The sequence below is a fragment of the Sander lucioperca genome, chromosome 12 (genome assembly GCF_008315115.2).
Source record: "Sander lucioperca isolate FBNREF2018 chromosome 12, SLUC_FBN_1.2, whole genome shotgun sequence".
Taxonomy (NCBI): Eukaryota; Metazoa; Chordata; class Actinopteri; order Perciformes; family Percidae; genus Sander; species Sander lucioperca.
Window position 1 is genome coordinate 12857904 of NC_050184.1, and position 21882 is coordinate 12879785.

The 21882-nt window shown below is 44.2% G+C and overlaps 1 protein-coding gene across 9 annotated transcripts in view; it reads left to right on the forward strand.

The window, feature by feature from the left end:
* Window positions 1–21882, forward strand: part of agrn (agrin) — a 274348-nt gene that overhangs the window by 222250 nt on the left and 30216 nt on the right. For 4 of the 9 annotated variants that reach the window (XM_036008107.1, XM_036008108.1, XM_036008109.1 and 1 more), the window contains 10 exons: window positions 1538–1681; window positions 4456–4580; window positions 4725–4830; window positions 9199–9639; window positions 11866–11991; window positions 15498–15539; window positions 15871–15998; window positions 19288–19402; window positions 21370–21489; window positions 21685–21882. The exon at window positions 21685–21882 is cut by the window's right edge and continues 201 nt beyond it. In XM_036008107.1, coding sequence (XP_035864000.1) covers window positions 1538–1681; window positions 4456–4580; window positions 4725–4830; window positions 9199–9639; window positions 11866–11991; window positions 15498–15539; window positions 15871–15998; window positions 19288–19402; window positions 21370–21489; window positions 21685–21882 — 1545 coding nt within the window. The remainder of the gene's footprint in view (window positions 1–1537; window positions 1682–4455; window positions 4581–4724; window positions 4831–9198; window positions 9640–11865; window positions 11992–15497; window positions 15540–15870; window positions 15999–19287; window positions 19403–21369; window positions 21490–21684) is intronic. The other 5 variants (XM_031286349.2, XM_031286352.2, XM_031286355.2 and 2 more) reach the window with 3 other exon arrangements.

Sequence of the window (21882 nt, forward strand, 5' to 3'; positions counted from 1 at the left end):
ATGTGTTGCAGTGCTTGACATTGTATGTCCTTACACCTTATTTCCATAAAGGCTAATTACAAAAAAACCCACTTGTGGGCGCCTGGTAGAGCGCGCGCCCATATAAAGATGTTTACTCCTCGACACAGCAGCTGCGGGTTCGACTCCGACCTGCGGCCCTTTGCTGCATGTCATTCCCCCTCTCTCTCCCCTTTCATGTCTTAAGCTGTCCTATAAAAATAAAGGCCTAAAATGCACAAAAAAAACAAAAAAAAAAACACTTGTATTCCCATTCATCTCAAGTGGTATCTAGTCATGCAGAGGACTGTGGTTTAATTTGGTATGGAGATATTCGTCACTGAGATTCTGCTGTTAGTCAATTATTATTGTTTGCATAGCCCAAAATCACAAATCACACTTCAGAGGGCTTTACAATCCACACAAAAAAAACTTGAAAGGGGAAAAGAGAGACCTCAGGTAGAACACCAGAGGAAAGATCCCTCTTCCTTGGGACAATCATTAATCATTAATAATCATATATAACTAAAGGCAAACTGAGCAAATTTGTTATTTCAGAAGAGTGTATCAAACTGGTAGCCCTTCGTATGACTCAGTACCCATGAAGTAGCTCTCAGTTTCAAAAAGGTTGGTGACCCCTGCTCTAGATAATCAGTAGATCTCTGGGTATTCAGAGTAACAGGGATTCTGGGTTCTGGGAAGATGTTAACATTTTTCAACCTAATTTTTTAACAAAAATGTCGCTCATAGTATTTAGATTGTGCCGAAAACCCTTTCGGCAGATATCTCCAAACCTGGACAAATAAAATCTCATCTATATTTTAATATCCTTGAATTGATTGTAGACAGTAAAAAGTAAATAACCTACTAGATGCACTATCTACATTTTAATATACAGCTAAAACAATTGTTATGGCAGGTTTTGTAGAAGAAATCGTCCTGTGTCCTTTGGTCCTGTCAAAGCTGTATTGAATGAACTGTTTTCATTTGTATTCAAGTGAAGAACAGGGGTCAGGACCCCTTGTTGGTCTTGGTGTAATGCAATATGGTGACCAGCTCGTGTCCTGCCGCTGAGGTATCATAGAACATACGCTCCTAACGCCACAGAGCATTTTCAGTCAACAGCAGGAAGCCTGCAGGCATCTCACCCGTGGCCTGACCTTAACTAGGTTTACCCACAGCAGGCAAACAGCACACTGCACACCAATACCACATTCAGCAGGAGAGGAGAGAAAAAACACATCATTGATTCTAGGAACATGATGGGATTGGTGTCCTTCCCTGGGGTTGTTTTCTTGAGTTTCTGTTACTCCCCCTCACCCCTCTATGGCCCCTAAGGCTGGGTGAACTATTGCCAACCCTTGACTCTAAGACAAAGATGTTTCTGAAGCAAAGTTCAGAGGCTAAGGTTGCCCTAAACACACATTGTACAGTATATAAACCAAGCTATTCGTATCCCTCTTCCTCTTGTTGTCCCTAATTGACACTTGTTTTCTCATCAGTCTTTCTTTCTTTCTTTTCCTCTACATCTCCATGGCAGCTTGTAACTGCGATGCCACAGGCTCGGTCCGGGACGACTGCGAGCAGATGTCGGGCCTGTGTTCCTGCAAGACGGGAGTGAAGGGCATGAAGTGCAACGTGTGTCCAGATGGAAGCAAGATGGGCATGAATGGCTGCGACAAAGGTAATAAGAGAGAGTAGCAAGGCAACCGGTGGAGTGTTAATGAACCACACAAACACACACACACACACACACACACACACACACACACACACACACACACACAGGTTTTTCTCTTTCGTCTTTTCTCGAATCATTCAAAGTGTTTGTCTGTCACTCGTCTGATCCGTGGATCAGCCCCCGTAGGAGCCATTTCTTTCTCTGTCTGCTTTTCACATCCATCTGGTTTGGCACAGGGAGGGAGTGGCTGCAGGGTGGTGATCGATAGTGATTTGGAGAATACTTGAGTGTACAAATGATAAGTGCGTGACACATCCCCCATTGATATTTTCTTTTCTACTCCATTTTGGACGATTCACAATACTTGTATGTGTATGTTTATACTTCTGTGTAAGGACTATTAATTACTTCCATTAATAATAAAAACAGCCCCAGGGATTGCACAAGCTAAAAAGACGGTTGAAGGAAAGGTTAGTTCCTGCTGCGAGGGCCTGCAGCTTCTTGATTAAGATGCACCATCAGATATCGACTGCAAGTCAAACGCTTAATGAAGCCAGCAGTCCCGGCACAGTGGTGGGGCGCTCTGTCCCATACACTGCTAGATAAAAAGAGATGGTACTGAGGAGTGGTAGCACATGAAAGCAGGAGCCAAGGGATGGGGGGTACTCTAAGCCTCTGTGATGTTGCAACAATGCAAAGACCCCACACTCACAGCCTGGCAGGTGGATGGTGGGCTCCCCGGCTGCAACTCTTGCTGCGGCAACTTCAAGGCTTCAAACGCTCCTTTGGAGAGCTCTGGGTATATGGGGATATGTAGGGAAAAAAGAGCCAAAATATCCTGAGTGCACACCTTTACACAACTCTCAGTAAGGCAGCTTAAGCAAAATGCTGTGGTCAATGAAACCATGAATAATTCACACAGTGTGACTCACAGGTTACTAGACAATTTTATGATTATATTACAGCTGCACTTCTGTGGTTTTGAATAGACTTAAAACAGGTCAGTCACTTAGAGGAGACAAACTTACAGAGTAATGAAACATTGTCTCGCAGCCTGTACCTAACTCCTACGCACATTTTAAAATCAACCAGAGTGGGGTGAGAGGTGCCAGGGGTTGTGGCTCTGTGCAAGGCCAGCTCTGTGGCACCCGAGTTACTAACACTAGTGCTGACACTGTCCTGTAGAAAGATCTTGTGTTAGCAAGATGAAGAATAAGACACTGGACACTTTGTCATTGTAGGCATACAATGAAATTGTATCTTACACATCACACTCCTCTGTTATGGTGTGGTGGCCACTTCAGTAGATTTACTCATTAACATTGTTGTGGAAACACAATAAGCATGGAAGCTAAATGCACACTTCATGCATTACTGCTTCAGATACTAAGTTACTCCTCTAGTAAACTAGTATTTATATGAAATAAAACAATAAAACATTGAGACCATTCAGCAAAGGACAATGGGAAATAACAATTCAACACTGGTTGCTATGGACTTGTCACTAGGCTTCGTCATTGTATATTTTAGCACATAGGTAAAGGTGCCGAAGCTGAACATTATATTCCAAAACACGTTTATTTTTAAAGCAGATTTTAAATTACATTGTAACAATTTAACAATTTGCCCTTATGAAATCCAATCGCGGCACGGCTATTTTGGAACGCAATAGACAGACGTTTAAATTCAACTAAAATGTAACGGTGAACAATCAGTGTGAACAATCAGTGTTCGACCTACAGTCTGTTGTAATGCCTCTCCAAACTCACCATAAAACGTTAAGACACATTAAGAAAAAAGATCCGTGTTTTGCCGTAATCCAATGACACGGAAAAAAAGTAATCCACAGCAATCAGTAGATCCACAAACAGAGTCACGGTATATCCAGCAAGGCCGATACGAGCGTCATATTCACCAGCCAGCTCCAAACAGGTGAACGAGGCCTCTCCACTTCGGCGCTTAAACAAAGTGGAATAATCGTATACAAGTCCAAATCTACACAAAACCTGCAATCAGTTAGTAAGCTGACATCACATTTATATACATGGCATTTAGGAAACTTTTATTGCAACGTTGGCACGGCAAGATGTCCAGACTAGTGCAACAGTAACTTTCGTTTTTTGCGTCCTGCTGCTCCCATCGTCAGCCAGCTAATATTTTTTTTACTAAGGCAGTATATGAAATCAGATGTATTACCTACCACCATTTAGTTGTTTTGTGTTATTTAAGATATTTATAAAATATCTGGTCATGCCAGACGTAATTATTCCACTAATTTTTTAAACTATGCAATTACCCGTTTCAGCCACCAGGGGAGCAGTGCTCCTCCTGCCCCCCCAGCAAACCCTGTGTATGCGGTCAGACCCATCTGCTAGGGGGCCGAGACTGAGAGCTACATGGATAAATATGCACCAAACAAGCCACTTTGAAATTTTGCTCTTTTCATGAATAAAAAAGTTGAGTGACACCCCCGCCCAGACTAAAAAATGTTGGATGACCCTCCCCTCAACAAAAAATAAAAGACATGACCCTCCCCTATTTTCCTCCGGTGGTCCATTCCATAAATACCGAACGGTCCCTTATTAAACGTAAGCAAAAGTTATGTAATTGTAATTGTTGTAAAGTTTAGCATTAAATTCAATGCATGCAGATGTATCTTGTTGTATCTAATTTAGCTACACAATTGCTTTTCACACAATTGCCACTAGCAGTTATAAACTGTACTGATTATGGGACTGTACGGAATGTGTCACAACACAAACCCATTTCTCCTGCAGGTCCTGAGGCCCCGACTTCATGTGAAGAGTTAGTGTGCAATTTTGGAGCTACTTGCATTGAGGTGAACGACCAAGCCCACTGCGAGTGCCCTTCACCTGACTGCGATGAGAAAAACAAAACCAAGGTGGGTCTTTTAAACTGTCTGCACTTAAGAAATACGTAGTTTAAACTCCCAAGTTTGCAACAGAAAGACATTGTTTCAGTGGCCTACAGGGAGTTATCATGTGTTCCCATCTCCCCTCTCTCCATCTCTGTCACTGTGGAGCAGGTGTGTGGCTCAGATGGGGTGACCTATGCTGACCAGTGCCAGCTGAGGACCATAGCCTGTAGGCAGGACAAGGACATCACAGTGCAACACTTTGGACAGTGCACAGGTGAGCCCCGTCGTAGCCTCCATGCATCACGCGTCGCATGATTGGCCAACTGTTGTCAGGCCCCGATCAAAAGATAATGAGCTGTGCCATGGGCCCCGAATTATCTTCCTTCTGCTGTTTCTCCTCCGATTCATCTCTCTGTGTCAGAAAGTAAAGTCACAGCAATGTGTATGCACATTTATCTTGAATTTTGTGTCTTCAAGTCTTCCAGAAAGTACCTGCACATAATACTGTGGCAGTGGTAGCACTTACACTTATTACAATTACAACAATTACACAAATTCCAAATATTTTATTTCAAAAGACACATTTCTGATTCATGGGTAATATCATAGTGACATATAAGTGTATATATAGTTGTCTGCATTTAAGTTCTCTTCTGAGAATTTCCATTGTTTGTAATACTGCACTTTCTCAAGCTTCTTGATTAAGATTGTCTTATAGCAAATATTTAGTTCATTTCACTGAGTACATAGAGTACAGTAAAGTAAGCGCTGCTTGTGAGCTGGCAGGTGAGAGCAGAATCATATGCGACTCTGGAGACAAGTTAAAATAAGAACGAGAGAGATATTAAAGCGTTTTAAAACCAACAGAGCTGTAGTTTGACTGGAGTCTGAGTCTTGCAATCCCACATGACAGCAATGACACTTCCTTTTTGCTTTCTCGCCCCTCTGTTGGGATTTGGCTTCATCTTCAACCCCCCCCCCCCCCCTCTCCACTGTTGGGAAATGCGTCAATCTCTTCGCAGCTTTACGCTGCCAGCAACACAACGCTGCTTCAGTATGACGGCGGATGTAGAGAACATGTGTGCTGAGTAGAAGGTACAATTCTTGCCTCTTGGTCCAGATGCTGATGGACATTGTTTGGATCGGTGTAATAGGTGCTGGGACACGCGCCAAGGCCACGGTTTTCATGTACAGTGAAGTTGTCGTACTGACTGCCAGCTTGCGTCACAACAGGGTTCTAGAGACGCCGCCGGCAAGCTCAGTGGGGAAGAGGAGTGCCAGCTGTGTAGTTCTGGCCATGATCCACTGCCAGGTGTCTCACATGTTTGGGTGGAAAAATGTTCATTCACGTCTTTGCTCAGTGGGCACAGATTTACCAGTCCTCTTCATCTCCCTTGAGCACTCTTTGTCAGACCCAAACTAGGTCATATCCATAGGAGGCAAGGCTGTTGACATGGTCTGTGTTGAATTGCAGTTGCAGGTACACAGATAAAGAATCCAAATATGCTCGGCAAGAGATCGAGAAGGCTTTGATAAGTCCCCGAACATCTGGTACTTACAAATTCAGTGCCGTGGGTTAGCGGCAAAAGGAGCCAAAATCCAGTCTGGTTTCACATTTCTCTGTTGCCTGGCAATAGAGATGTGGGTTGTGTGTAATCCCTCACCTAGCATTGCTGCACACAGAAGGCAAGAAGACGCCTCACAGCGGACTCTTTCCCTGTTAAACCCTTAGGGGAGGAACAGACAGGCGAGTGCTCGGGCCCACCGACAGCCACAGAGGATCTTTTAATTTTTTTCCCCCGGATGCAGTCACACTGCGGGTAGCTGCTCCGCTGCCGCTGTCGGCTTGGGGGTTAGATCTCGAGCTCATTTCACGTGTGGCTGGGTGCGAATTAGCATTTGCTCTGCCTCCACCTCTTACCACAGCGCAGCCCTGCCTGCCCTCCCTCCCGCTGTTTACATGCAGTGCTTCCAGACACCCGGCCTAAGCGCTCTGGCATGCTAATGCTCACCAAGCTGCCATGTGGCTTGACAGGAGAGCAATGCCAAGGGCCTATATACAGTAAATTACTTAATATTGATCCCTTTTTTTACACCATTAATCCGTCGCAACTTTTTATTACACCACAGAGCGTGACTACTGCTGCACAGTCAGACACTAATGGGCTGGCTAAAGGAAAATTCACAATCCTGCAGAAGAAGCTCTTTAAAATCTTTTCTGCTTGTGACAGAGAACTTGTGATGTTACCCAGCAAGTCTCTGAGCTCAAAAGGCAGCGCAGCCACAGAGTATAGGGAGGAGTTTTTCTCTCTTCTTTTGCTGTGTCTCAGCACAAGATGAAGCGATATCTGTGAAACCCAGTAACAAAATGCAAGAGCTACTGTACCATGCACCAGAGGGAGGGCATCTGGACCAATGAGCAAATTCAGGCGCCGGGGGAAAATGGCCACCAAGTTGGCAATGGCCTGCCTCCCCCATATGGTGATATCACCTGTAGTTTTGCGGCAAATTGGCAACGAATGCCAGCATATGGCATCGGCAGCCCTCCGCCTGCATGTTAAGGTCTGTTGCCTTCACCATCTCTCCTCCATGTCCTGCGATTTTATCTCATTACACAACCCCTCATTCTGTTTCTACTGTTTGCATTCCCATACTCTACCACTGCTAGCTGTGTTAACCTGTTTTTTCTTTCTGATTTTAACCATTTTCGTTAGGCTTTCGTCCCTATCATTTTCTTCTTGGCTCTCTGGTTCCTTTGTCTTTCCCCTCCACTCTCCTGTGTCCAGATTTCTCTTCCAACTCCTCCTCACTGAGCCCAGCTAACAACACAAACAATCTTAATAACCACCTTTCAACAATAAGTACACAGCTGAGACAAGCCAAGATGACAATGATTTTTTTTCCTTCTCCATCCTGTGACACAACTGTCCATTGCTCAACAGAGAGGAAAAAAAAGCCCACAAAACTGAAAATGGACTGTTAAACCAGATTAAGAGAAGCATCAGCTGAACAGACTGTGCTGCCAGTCCCTCTTTCCTCTTTCAGATGTTCTTTTCTTTTCTTATCCCGTGTCACGGAGCTAGCTTCTCAAGATATGCACACACACCCAAACACACATTAGGTACTTCCCAGGGAGCAAGCCGCCTGACGCTAAGCTTGGCACCTGACTGACAGGTGTAGCCAAGAGGAAAGGCAAGGCATGCCACCATTCTCGGTGATAGCATCACTGCTCTATGCACCCCACTCCAAATCTCTCTCTATACAAATATCTGTTGAGCTTTAAGCTGACACCCCTTGCGTCTCCCAGTCGTTCTGCCGTCTCAGTAGGTATCACATTTCACACCTCGGTGAACAATTGCCGATCAAATAGCCGATTATAGCAGTGTAATTAATTCCTACCCATAATGTTAGGCGAATCCTAATGAGGCGCAAATCTACGGTATAGGATTTTTTTTTTAAATCTTCTGTTCATTTCACCCACACGTCTATACTCGTGGGACGTAAAGAAGTAAAGGAAGAACGACAGTATTGTCATGCCTGCTTGCCTCGGCTAAATTTGAAGTGCACACTTACGTAGCATCTCCCTGCCAACTCACTTCTCCCCCTCAGGAGTTTTTGTCCTATTTATCGTTCCTTTATCGCAGACAGTTTGTCCTTTTGCACCAGAGCTTTCTGCATTGGTAATGATGGTCTCTGTGCAGAGAGCCTCTTCTCACTCCCTCATTTGGAGTGTTTTTTTGCCGTGTGTGTGTGTGTTTGTGCATGTCAGTTGACAGCAGTGTGTTTGTGGTGGCATTGACGGATGCTCATGCTCTCCGCAAGCAGCAGTGTGCCGTCTTTGAAGCCAGAGTTAAAGCCGGCTTTTTTTGCCCCATTTCTATCAATCATTCATCACCGGAGGCACTGGCTGTTGGTGATTAAAGCTTTGCTACTGGAGGGCAGCATTTGAATATGGATTTACAATTCATAGGCATTGGCACAGCACGCATGCAACACACGAAAACGCATACTGTGCACAGAAATACATGCCATATGTGTAAACACGCAAGCACAAACACACTACGCACTATGCATTGACACCAACTGGAGTAGTTTAACCCTGTCAGGGCAACATAACTCATCTGCAGGCGAAACACACTGCAGTGCATATAACTGTGGGTGTCATTTGTTGGCATATTCCATATTCACTCTGCATATGGATGCACTTTCATTACTTACAGTAAGGTTTGTCAGATAAAGATTCCTGACATCCATCCATTGCAGGGTTTTTAATCCGAGGTTGCTTTTAAAAACGGGAGTCTGCGTGTGCGTGTGTGTGTGTGTGTGTGTGTGTGTGTGTGTGTGTGTGTGTTCTTTTTTTAATGTAATTTCATAATGACATTGTTGAGCATCAGGGAGAAGGGTTAGAAGATTAAAAAGAACATAATAATCATCAGTAGATGCAGAGGTAAAAAAGTTATCGTCAAGAGAAGGTTGTAATAATCATTAAGTGGCTTTGTTATGCTTTATTGGCTAATGATGTTTTTATTTCCTTTGGTGTGATTTTCGAGGTTGTAATGGAGTTAGGTGAAGCATAATCAAACATTTTCATCTTTGCTCAGTCATTCATCCATTCCTTGCTTCCTCCCCTTCCCTCCACCAGAAACCATCTCTGAGCCGGCAGACCGGCCCACCCCAAACCCCTCAGCCACCACCCACAGCTCAACCGCTGCCGCCACCATCACCACCCCCGCCCCTTTCCACCCTGACATGGTGTGGGCCATCCCGCCTCCACAGACGGAAGAGACAGAGACCACCGAGCGGCCCCCGGCCACCACCCCCTTTTCCACCCTCATCCACAACAAAGCAAACAGCCGCCTCTCCATCCACACCCAGCCTCAGCCGCCGAAGTCCACCGCTGCTGCCGCCACCACCACCTCCTCCTCCCACAGCGGCCCTGCTCCCTCCGCCGCTGCGTCCTCCTTCGACGGTTCGGGCAGCGGGGAGCCAAGTGGGGACGACCAGACCGAAGAAGAGGAGGAGCAGGAAGAGGAAGCGGGCAGCGGCATCCCAACGGAGGCCAGTGGGGCAGAGGAGCCTGTCGGTAAATCACTGCTCTTTCACTTCATAACCCATAATGCTTTGAGGGGTGTCTGGGAGGGGCTTTTTTTTTCAAGAAGGGGTTGAACAGAGTCATAGTCTCTTCTTAGCTGACATCATAACACATTCCTACCATCATCTGTTTTATTGAAAATGTACATTAACATCAGCACAGGCTTCTGTATCTCTATGCAAATTGTTTTTGAGGAGACAAATGCCAAAGCCAGGCAGGCAGGGAACAGAATTTTTTGTAAACATATGCTGTTAGTGTCATTTCCACTTGCATAAGATGTATATCTCTATTTCAGACAAAAAGGAATGTATTTGCATGGTTCACCGTTGCTACATCACCCATGCTGTTTTCTCCCATTCCACCCGCGCGCTCGCTCTCAACAGCTAGCAAAACAAACCCAGGCTCTGTAAAATATACTCTCGGCAAGCCGGATGAAACTGCTGGCCCGCATCTGGGGATCTCTGGAGCCTGACTTGACATGCTGATGTGACTGGGAGTTTGAGGTGTGAGTGTGTGTGGAGGCTGCATGCCTTGTCACATGACCAGTCTGAAATCTTTCTCGACATGCCCTCCTGACTGTAACAGCAGGCCGAGGTTTCTGGGCCTCTGCGTCGACAACAAGGGATGGCTGAGACTTTTCAATCAGGGCTTCTTTTTTCTGTTATTTTCCATCCATCCACCTCGCTTGACAGCTTGCAGTAACAGACTACATACCATTCATGGTACAGCGGGACCCCAGTGTGCTCTTCCTCAGCTCTTCCTCCTCATCCCCTCTCGCTCCTTCTCCCCTCCTCTTAGATTTATTCTCCTGTCAGAGGCTGACCAGAGTGCTCGGTGGAGCGGGAGGCATGTAGTCTGTCTGCCAAGGAGACCTGGTGTCTTGTGGCTGTGTGTGTTTGTGTGTGAATTAATGTGTACCCAAGCATGCCTGGATGTTAACAGATTAGGAGATTGTACAGTGCAGATTTTGACATGGATATTAAATATATCTACACTCATGTGTTTCTTCATAATTGTGTGTTTGTGAGGTGTGTTTGTATGTTTTCTGTGTAAAATGTGGACGTCTTATCTTTGTTTTGTGTGTGTGTGTGTGTGTGTGTGTGTGCGCGCGCGCGCACGCGTGTGTGTGTGTGTGTGTGTGTGTGTGTGCGCGCGTGTGTGTGTGTGTCTTATCTCCCTCTTCTCATGTCACTGAGTTTGTCCAATTCCGAGTGCACATATCACTGTCACAGTATATAAATGTGAGCAGGCCAGATGTGTGCCTTTGTAAATTTTTTTGTACCTGTGCTCTGTTGAAATCTGCTCTTATCTGTGGCTGTGAGTGTGTGTGTGTGTGTGTGTGTGTGTGTGTGTGTGTGTTTATTTGGCAGTTCTCATAGCTCCCACTGGAGTCATGCAGCATCCCCTTGCTGTTGTGCATTGCCCCCCCCTCCCCCCACCCACCCACCCACACACACACACACACAGCCCTCTCATTTTCAGCCCAGCATCTGTAAATCTGCAGACCACACGCCAACAGATGCCCTATAAACCCCAGCCTCCTCTCGCATCCTTTGACCGTGAGTCCTTGAGCAGGACGTCCCCTCGCCTCTGACGTCTTTACGACTTGTTTAGCCTTCTAATCTCTGTGCGGCGATAAACTGCGCCGCTTCGACAAAGACACCCCCTCCACCAACACCATCATTACAGAGGACGGACCTTCCCTGCTGTTGCACACTCTCATCTTTCAGAGAGAGAAAGTCCAGCCACTTTTATGTCTTTTATGTTCCAAGATATACAGGCACCGAATCGCAAACACAACTGTATGTTTTTTTCCAAGCAAGCCTTGAATGTAACTGTTAGCCAATCAGCAGTGAGCAGTTATCACATCCCCTCATCAGTTAAAGTGCTCTGTGTGTGACATGACTGGCAACAGTGGCCATTATGTGTTCTCTGCCTGACAAAATGAGTTCCAGGTGTAAAACCAGTTCCCATGAAAATGCCATATAATCACTCCTGACAGATGCCTCTATTAGCGTACAATCACAGGTCAGCAGACTGAAAACGCACAACCATCTGCAGAAGCAAGAGCACGTTGTAATAAAAAAAAAAAAAAAAAAGTCGGTTTTTACCTTAGAAACACTACCCACCCTCTCTCCTCTGGGTCTCTGAGATAATCTGGCTTGAATTTATGAATTTCCTGATGAATTATTATGAACCCCTGTGTATCATCCCCAGGTCCCACGCTGGCAAGCACCACTATACCCACAGCTGAGGACAGGTCATCCTGTGAAAACACGGATTTCGGCTGCTGCCCCGACGGCAAGACACCATCCAGCACTCCAGAGGGCGCCAACTGCCCCTGTAAGTCAAAAATGCCCCTTCTCTGCACTTTCTCTACCCCATTGTTACCTGGATATCGCCCTGTTCTTCCTCCTCTGGGTTTTTGTCTCCTGTCAGTCGGTACTATATAATGAGAGAGATGAAATCCTGATATCACTTTATGTTACTGGGATTCACAAAGATACAGTAAATGAGCATCCACTGCAGCATTTGCAGTTAGCTAGCGTTACAATTCAAACCCTTTTTGATTTTTACAAATTGAAACAACAAATACTTATAAGACTATTCGCTTTCTTTCTGAGAGCTAGATGAGAAGATCAATACCATCTTCATGCCTTTGCATTGAGTATGGAGCTGGACCTGGGAGATGATTAGCCTAGCTTAGCATAAAGGCTGGAAGCAGGAGGAAATGGCTAGGCTGTCTCTCCAAAGTATAAAACAAAAAGCACCTAAAGCTCACCAACGCCTTGTAGTTTTAGTTTCTTTGTAAGTTTATTTGATTAGGACAATGCACATTAATGAACATTTCTGTAAATGCACCAGTGTTAGCCAGTCGGCCAATTTTCAGCTGTAGTCCTAATTACCTAGTATGCATGTCTTCATGGTGGGAAGAAACCAGAGCAAACCCACACAAACATGGGGCGAACATGCAAACTCCACACAGAAAGGCCCGGAACGACCTGGATTCGAACCCCACACCTTCTTGCTGTGAGGCAGAAGTGCTAACCACTATACACTATATTAATTTATAACCTTAATGTTGTTGATGCATTGAGAATCATCACAATATTTTTTCATATTTAATGTTTACTTTGGGAATGGTGATATTGTGCCATCTGCCTTAAACAAGCAGATGAACAGGTGCTATTTCTTTTTTCTGCAGCAATGCTTTAATGAATCACCACCCTCATATGCAAATGATCATATTGGCAGGTGGCAGGGAAAAAAATACACAGTGGAAATATATACAACAAAAATATACAAGTGGAAGTGTTACCTCAGTAATCCATGGTTATGAATTTGACGACACTTGACTCGACACTCTGACTCTGATATTAGTCGTATCCTGCCTGTTTACAAGTGAGGTTCATTTTCTCGACTTCTTCTCCGTTATTTTGAATGAAGTTTGGTTTCACATCAGTCGACACCATATTTTAGGGCCCATGTGCAGTGTCTCTATTGCTGCTTTTCCTGACTTCCTTCACCTTCTTTTATTTCCTCCCCCCCCAAACACACACACACACACACACACACACACACACACACACACATTCTTCTCTTCAGTCTCTATCAGTTGGTGTCTCCCTCTTGAGCTATATCTCACCCTTTCTCTCCCTCAACTCAGTCAATCTCAATCCGGTCTTGCATCAGTTTATTTCTCTCTGGAGTTGAGCAGGGAGACAGTCGAGAGACTACCCGAGGCCGACAAGCACGGTCGTACCAATCAGTGCCTTCTGACTCGTTCATAAAGATAAAGGGCTTCTTTCTCCCCTTTGCTTCTCTATCTCTTTCTCCCTCCATCCCTCAGTTGAAATCTGCTCTCTATTTGTCCCTGCGGTGTTAGTCTGACTGATTGTGAAAGGAGGGATTCTATTCGGCTCACATGGGAGCTCCAGGTCATGAGTTGAAAGAGCTCAGGCCACAAATTAGACCGCAGAGTTGCTTTTCTGCCATGTTGAAGGTCCCAAAGCCTTCCAATAAAACCAGAATTCAGTGCCACACAAGCCATAATATGATCTGAAGATATGAGGCCACCTTTGGCCTTCCACAGCCTTCTACCATTTATCTGTTTTGCAGGATTTATGGCCAAACAGAAGAAACATGGAACGGCACATCTGTTGAGGTTGGATTTGATGACATTTGGCCTCAAATCCAGACGATTGAAGCACGTGCTGTACAAGCACCTGTGACAGTTTTTTTTAAGCTGTAAGACAACAGTTGTTACAAATCCGCTAAAGCCTGTAAATATTTTTCTCAGCCAACAATGACGGGACACTGGCGATCAATTTTTCATTCAGCTCAAGTGTTACCAATAAAATCAGGCAGTGCGATAGGCTGATCGATACACAGGATCTTTTTTCTTCTGAGGAGGGCTTCCACTCATTAGGAGTGAAATGACACATCCCTCATGCAAGAATATCCGCCATCTCATTGTACCGTCCAATGTATTGACGTGCGCCACGGCTGTCTCAAAAAGAAAAGCTGTTTTAATCTTTATATTTTTTTAGTGGCTCAAGGTTGAGTTTAGTCCACACATTCACACACTCAAGTAGATAGATATATATATATATATATATATATATATATATATATATATATATATATACTGTATATATAACCCTTATTATGATCTGTTGTGAAGCTTCTCAGTGGATGTCAGACCTTGGTTATAATGTATTAAAGGGTTGTTTCACTCAAATTACAGAAAATGTAATTTATCACTTACCTGCCGTAGTATTCGACCATGGAAATTGTTGTTGTTTTTTTTGTTCAGGTATTGAGTTATCTTCCTCAGGCTTCAGTGCAACATTGGTTTAGCCTCATGTGTTGCTCAGAAAAAACACTACCGGCCCTCCATATGTTACATTTAAACAAGGTAATACCATTCATATGACACTAAAGATAATGACTAGCGAATGCTCATGTGAAAGTTAATGGCACGCTAAGCTCCAGCTAAACTCTTTCATATGCCAGTGAAAGGCTGACCAATTCATTATATTTTACAGTTCACTAGAATCTGATAGTCAAATAGCTCTGTCCCTCCTTTTATCGCTCTCTTTCTTTCCCTCGTTACGTCCGTCACGGCAGTGGGCTGGAAAATCACCCTCTCTGATGTTTGTCTTCTCTGCAGATTAAAAGTCAGATCTCTCTCGCTGCCCCCCCTCTCTTTCTCCTGGTCTTATCGGCCAAACCTCACCCATTTGCCTCTATTTTATAGCCGCCGTCACATCTGAATCGATGTGTGCTGCCTGTGAAAGTACTGTTAAGATGAGGGGAGACAGAGGGAATGGGAGTGGGGCAGGAGCATGTCGCCAGTGTCTGCTGTCCTTTTCATACAATTTTAACCAGGCTGTGTCAGTCACCGGTCTAGCGGCATTAGGGTGACAATTACGGCTATCTTTCACGATAATCATACAAGTGCTCTTCCAGTTCTCTCTGGCGTTGCTCAGGCAGGGGCAGCCATGATTGATTTGGGCAATTTGTTCTGCTGATTACGAGCGGCGTGGAAGCATGGCATCAGCGCCTCGCATGCTTCTCCGTTCTTCACCTCACACACACACACACAAATCCCCTCCGCTTTGAGCTTTATTTGTTTTAGCCCTCTTCTCTCTGGCAGGAGTATAAAAAAAAACATATAGAGAGTTGATAAATGTTGGACAACATAACCCCCAAGGTCGCACAGGGAGGCTCTCTCTTTGCTGAAGAAGGCACTTTTGAGAGTGCCTGTGGGCTGTTTCCTTTTTAGTGTGTGTTGTCTTTCCTTCATGTATTTGTGTGTCTGTCTAACTTGTTGTCTTTTTACCCAGCCCGCCATGCCTCGGCCAGCTTTTTGGATGAGTCTCAGTCTGGTAAAACTGGCCCATTTTTCCACCTTCCCTCCTTCAATGTTCTTTCCTTCTTTCTCTCATATCTCACGGTCCACCTCTTCCACCACCACAACCTCCACCACCACTACGCCCAAACTCCAGCCCTTTTTAAAAACACCCACACAATCTCCCAACAAACTCACTAACCTCCCCTTGTCAAACACACACAAACACACAATCCATCACTAACCCAAAACTGGCACTACCCCAAAACGAGCACTGTGTAAAGGCAGCGGGAACTGAGTGATAGAAGAAGGTTTGAGCTATTGTCTTTCAGTATCACATCTTCTTTCCTCTCCTCCTCTCCTTCCAGCCACCATGAGGTTCAGCGGTTTCCTGCACTTGGACCAGGTGGAGGGCCAGGAGATTTTCTACACCCCCGAGATGGAGGACCCCAAGTCAGAGCTGTTTGGAGAGACAGCCCGTAGCATAGAGAGTGCTGTAAGTGCTTTAGGAGCAAGTAGGGTTGGGAATATAGTTGATATGTCATGGCTAAATTTACCATTAAGACAATTTTTTCCCCGATATTCACTTGTTTACATTTTATTATTAAAGGTGCAATATACGAAACAAGTCTGGGCCGGGATAGCATGCACACGGCTCTCACCTCTGATGTCACAAGCAAACATGGAGGTGGCTGAGCCGAAATGCCGGCGGCTAGCAGTTCTTACCGAGCTAACAGTGTTAATGGGAGTTAGCTCACACTCACTGGGGTGACCTGGGGGGAACTGGAGGGTGGGTGTTATGCTTCCAGCCACTGTGGCTCGGGACTGCGTTATCAGCTGTATCCGTCATATGAGCGGCACCGCTCCCAGGCGCATGTCTTGCCTGGGTAGCGCGTAGTGCTGAGATACTGTAGATAATTCTGTGTATCTGATATTATTTAATCAGTTTAGAGACTTAATGACTCTTCTCTACTTGTGCTGCATCAATTGATGATTGCCACTTTATGGACACAATGGCTCCTGTTCACCAAACGTTGCATAGTCTAGCTTTGGATTTAGTGGAATAAACCTCTGACACAACATTCAAAGCATCGTGAGGCACTAAAACTCTTCATCTAGAGCCAGACTAATCAAATTCTTTGAGCTCCTTCAGGCAGGCAGGTTTCATTGCAGGTTTTACAGACCTGACACCCTGCAGCTGCTGAGTAATATTCTGCCACACCGGGCTGGAGTGTTTTCTCTGGTCAGTGATCTGATAGTAAAATATCAATGATTAAAAAAAAAACATATCCACACACATCAGCTGCGAACAGAGAGGAACATACATCATATCAGAGGGAGACAACATGGCCTGGCTGATATTTGATTTTTAATAAAAGGGGTGGTATTGGCAAACTGGAAGGAATACAGTGATTGAATACCAGTTTTTTGACCCAGGTAGGTAGACTCTTCACAGAGTAGTGGTCCATCATGGTGGTTCAATAATTCTTTTTCACAAATACTAACATCAAAATACGAATTTCCTCACATACACTGCTGATTACTTCAGAATTTTCACAGAATTTGGCTGTTGCTTTTAATTTCAAGCGCAGCAGCAAAAGCTCTAGGGCTGAGTTAGCACTGACACTACATGAGGCTTCCAGAAACTCTCCAAGTTTAATAAGAGAACTATCAAAAAAATAAAATAAATAACAGCATTCTGCTGCCTTGTGCAAAGACTAATTTCTCAATTGCTTGCCAAACACTTCACAGCACCCACCACCAGCATCTCATGTGAGATTAATTAAGAATTTTCAGACATTTGAAAAATCAAGTCCTTATTCTGGATATGAGTCTCATAAGTTTGGATGGCCAGTTGTTGTTAGCCAGCCAAGGCTGAGGCAGGCATAGAGCCTGTACAGTAATCATTGTTTGAGCCTGGCAGTTTACCCTGCTCAAACTTCTCTACTGTCATTATCTCTGTTGAGCTCAGACCTTAGAACAATTGTCTCTGTTGTTAAGCCAGGGCCATGCTCCTCTGATGAAATGTGTGTGTGTGTGTGTGTGTGTGTGTGTGTGTGTGTGTGTATACACGGTACACATCTACCAGCTGTTGAATCAGTGTCACTAGCCCCCACTGGGACCTAATCTACTACCTCACAGCGATGTGTGTGTGTGTGTGTGTGTGTGTGTGTGTGTGTGTGTGTGTGTATATGTGTGTGTGTGTGTGTATATGTGTGTGTGTGTGTGTGTGTGTGTGTGTGTGTGTGTGTGTGTGTGTGTGTGTGGGTGGGTGTGTGCGCGCTCGTTACACTTCAAGTCTGCGTGTCTCTGAAGCCTAGTGTGCCACTTGATTGCAACCAACTCCTCTTCATCTTTCAACACTCACACTGAGCACACAGACACAGACTAACACAAAGTACACACAGATATACAGCACACAAACAAAGAATCAAGCCGCAGCACATTTTTTTTTTATCAATCAGTTACAATTAGTGAATAAATTAGGGTATGTGAGAGAAAGAGGTTTATAGGTCCACAGCAGAGCTTGTCCAGCATTTCCATGCCTAAGACAGCTTTAGAGGATTTTATTTTTAACCCGTCTATTTTGCCGTCACACCTCAGCCAACAAATTAGAGGCGTTCAGTACATGAAGGAAATAATCTGAATCCTCAAGCTGAATTGAGTTTACTGAGTCATCAGTGTCACTAATCGAATCGGCAGCCTCTTGCATTGGCGCTCACTTGCTAGTGTCTTAAAAACGTTATAATATACAGAATCTTGGTTTTTGTTGCAAAGGAAAAGTTGCAAAAACATTGTTGATGTAGTAACTCTGCTGCAGACAGGTGGTTGCGGAGCATTAAACCTTATGTGATTGTGCAATAACCTAACAAAAGCGAGCGTACTACACAGTCAGTGACTATGTCACTCGGTACAAAATGGTTCGAATAAGCAAAATGATGAGTAATTTCCACCACAAATCACAAGAATTCCAGGTGAATTTGTCTCAAATATCACATAATGGGAGAATATTCTCTAAAAGCAGCATTTTGTGGACAATGATTGGCTTTAGTAAAATCAGCGAGATGCAGATGGGGCGTGTGGAGGAGTGCTCAGTGGAAACAATGGAAGCAGCCACTCAGAGGATGCTCCAGTAAAGTGGGTTAGCAGGCCCTGTGGCTCCTGCGATTTTAACCAACAGTTGAAATGAGGACGAGGCGGCGGATTGTCCTCTCGTTTCTTGTTGCTTTTGAGTGTGTGAATGTGATTAATCCACCAGCACGCTGACAAGAACAGAATTATGGGCAAACATTGAGTATAGCTTTAAGTTAACGTTTTAGTTCTAGCATAAAAATTGTCAAATTTTAAGAATAAAATATTGGCCTAGATTTTTTTTGGGCTAAAGGCATTTACAGCCCTACTGCCATTATTACCCCGTCGGCTTAAAAAAACATTGTAGTCAAACCTCCTTATGGAGCTCTTCTGGCTGTTACAACTTGCACGCAGTGGGGGCATCAGAAGTAAAACCAATCAGGAGCACATGTCAGGGTTGCACGACATTTATCTTAGCTCCTCCCGAAAACATGTCTCTATAATTATTGCCACGGCTGCAGTTAAATGTCAATTTGTGCACCCACACTCGATAGGTTTCTTCTCTGCACCCCAATTTCTTTCTTCCTTGGAGATAGAGTACAGTCTTGGACTCGCTGCTATGATAGCGTAGAGCTCATTTCCAGCCTCATTTATCATCTCTTCTCTCCGTCCGTTCTCTCCTCCTACTCTCTCTCCTTCTCTCTCTTCCTCAGCTCAATGAGTTATTCAGGAAGTCGGAGGTGCACAAAGACTTTATGAGCGTTCGTGTCCGGAACCTGGCGCCCAGCAACTCCATCCTGGCCTTTGTGGAGGCCCATTTCAAACCAGGTAAGAGATCTTTGGAAAAAAAAGCACAGTTGCCAATATAGAGGTATATGCGTTTGGAATCCATTATGGTTTGTTCCCCTTTGTCTTTAGGCAAGCAGAATGTCTCAAAAAAGTATGTACTTGATTTAAATGAAATTGGGATAAAAGTTAGGCCACTGGCCAAGGAAGACCTAATTACTTTTTTATGCAGAATAAGCCACCATATCACCATTTTTAAAGTCTCGTAACTCCTGGGCTGTAAGGCGGAGAGGCAAAATGTGTTCTCCCCTGGATTCCTTGGTCCAGCACTCTATTCATAATTCATTACTCCTCCTACACATTTCATTCCATGCTCACGAAATTTACTGCTTAACATTTTTGGATACTATTTTGAAGATTCCACACAGTTCTCTTAAAACTTACACTACCGGTCAAAAGTTTGGGGTCACTTAGAAATTTCCATTCAACTCCATTATAGACAGAATACCAGCTGAGATCAGTTGCATTGTTTTTTTTAACCAGGGCAGCAGTTTTCAGATTACATTATGTGCTTACATAATTGCAGAAGGGTTCTCCAATGTTTTCTCAGTTAGTTTTTTAAAATGATATCAGATTAGTAAACAGAATGTGCTTTTGGAGCATTGGATGAATGGTTGCTGATAATGGGCAATGTAGATATTGCATTAAAGATCAGCCACTTCTTTCTACAACAGTCGAGAACCCTTTTGCAATTATGTAAGCACATAATGTAATCTGAAAACTGCTGCCCTGATTAAAAAAATCAATGCAACTGATCTCAGCTGGTATTCTGTCTGTAATGGAGTGGAATGGACATTTCTAAGTGACCCCTAACCTTTGACTGGTAGTGTATTTCTGAAATCAGTTGTGCAATAGCAATCACATTGTAGCTGCACATCACCACTGAGAGTGATCCTGCAAACTCAAATCTTTAAGTATGCTTGTAATGTTTTGAAAAAGGATAATTGGAAATAAGCATACTTATTTCCAATAAGGTTTTATAAGAGTTTTTTTCTTCAAAAAATCATTCCGATCCAGAGATGTATGCAGGTTAAAAACTTTTCTATTATTAAAACAACAAATTTAGAGTATTGTGCATCCTTGGCAGAGATATGCACTCTCTGAGTGCTTTCTACTTATTTTTTAATTTGGCTTTCCTCATCTTTTTATAATTTTCTTCTCAATGCCAACGTAATCTATTGCTCGCAACAATTTTCCCCGGTGTTAAAAAAACCCCACAACATTATAAGAAGGTTTTTACCTAAATCTTCACATTGGTATTTGTTATTCATCAGAGCCAGGAAAAGTTACCTACGGCTGTACAGGTGAGATTGTTGGCTTGTGCTCTGTTTCAGCACCTCTTTGAATCTCCTATACAGTTAAAGACACAATTTGTGATATTGAAAAATAGAAGTGTGCCCAACAAAAATCACAACTGGAATGGAACCTGCTGTTACTCTCAAATATATTGATACAGTGTCAAACAATAGACAACAACTAAATTTAAGGTACTGATGTTTTTTAATCAGTTAAAGGTTTGTTTACATCACTTATGCTGTAACACAATGTCACTCATATGGTTGGCGCCGCAACTGGGCCTTTAAGCTCCTTTTGTAACGTACAAAACCCCACCCTCCCCCCTTCTTTCCTTTTTTATGAGCATCGTTTAGTGTCCTTCACACCCTTCGTACAAGGCAACGTTAAGCGACGCTCCTCCATGGCCTGTAAAGCGAACATCTGCAGTGAACGTTAATGAGAGTGATTCATCTGGAAAAAAAAGCTGGACAAGCGGCAGGTGGAGGACGAGTGGTCCCTGGAGATTCTCCACCTGTCATACACAGGCTTTTCTGATATATATATATATCTCTATCTATCCATTGTGCCACTAAAGTAGCGGGAGTCCTGTATTTGCTTTGGAGTGCTCCTCAGAGGCCTTGTCCTGAGTGGTTGTACCTCTTTGTTTATTGTAGATACAAGGTACACGGTGGAGGACATCGAAGGAGCCCTGCTGAAACAGCTGAAGGCCTCTAAAGAGACCAGCATCGCCGTGAAGAAGCCGGAGGACGAGAATATACGCTTCACCAATTATGGTAATACAGTATGGACTTGTGTCAGGAGTGTGTGGGGATTAATAAAATGAAAAGGGGTTTTAAGTTATTCATGAGGTGATTTATCAAAGGTTTTACGGTTCTTGAACAGGAAATCTCAGGACCGCCGGCTCAACATACTTTACCGTCTCTTTTTCTTTGTCTAATTTCCATTGTTCTCTCGGGCTTTTTTGACAGGCCTCTCCTCCCCCTTCTTCACCACCACTACCACCACCACCACGTCAGTCACCACAGCTGCTCCCACCACCACCAGCACCACCACCAGGCCTCCAACAACCTCCCCGTACATCATCCGTCGCCCACCAGGCACTACCCGCAGGCCTTCCAATGGCAGACGTACCACCACAGCCTCTGCGCCGGTCACCACACCACGAC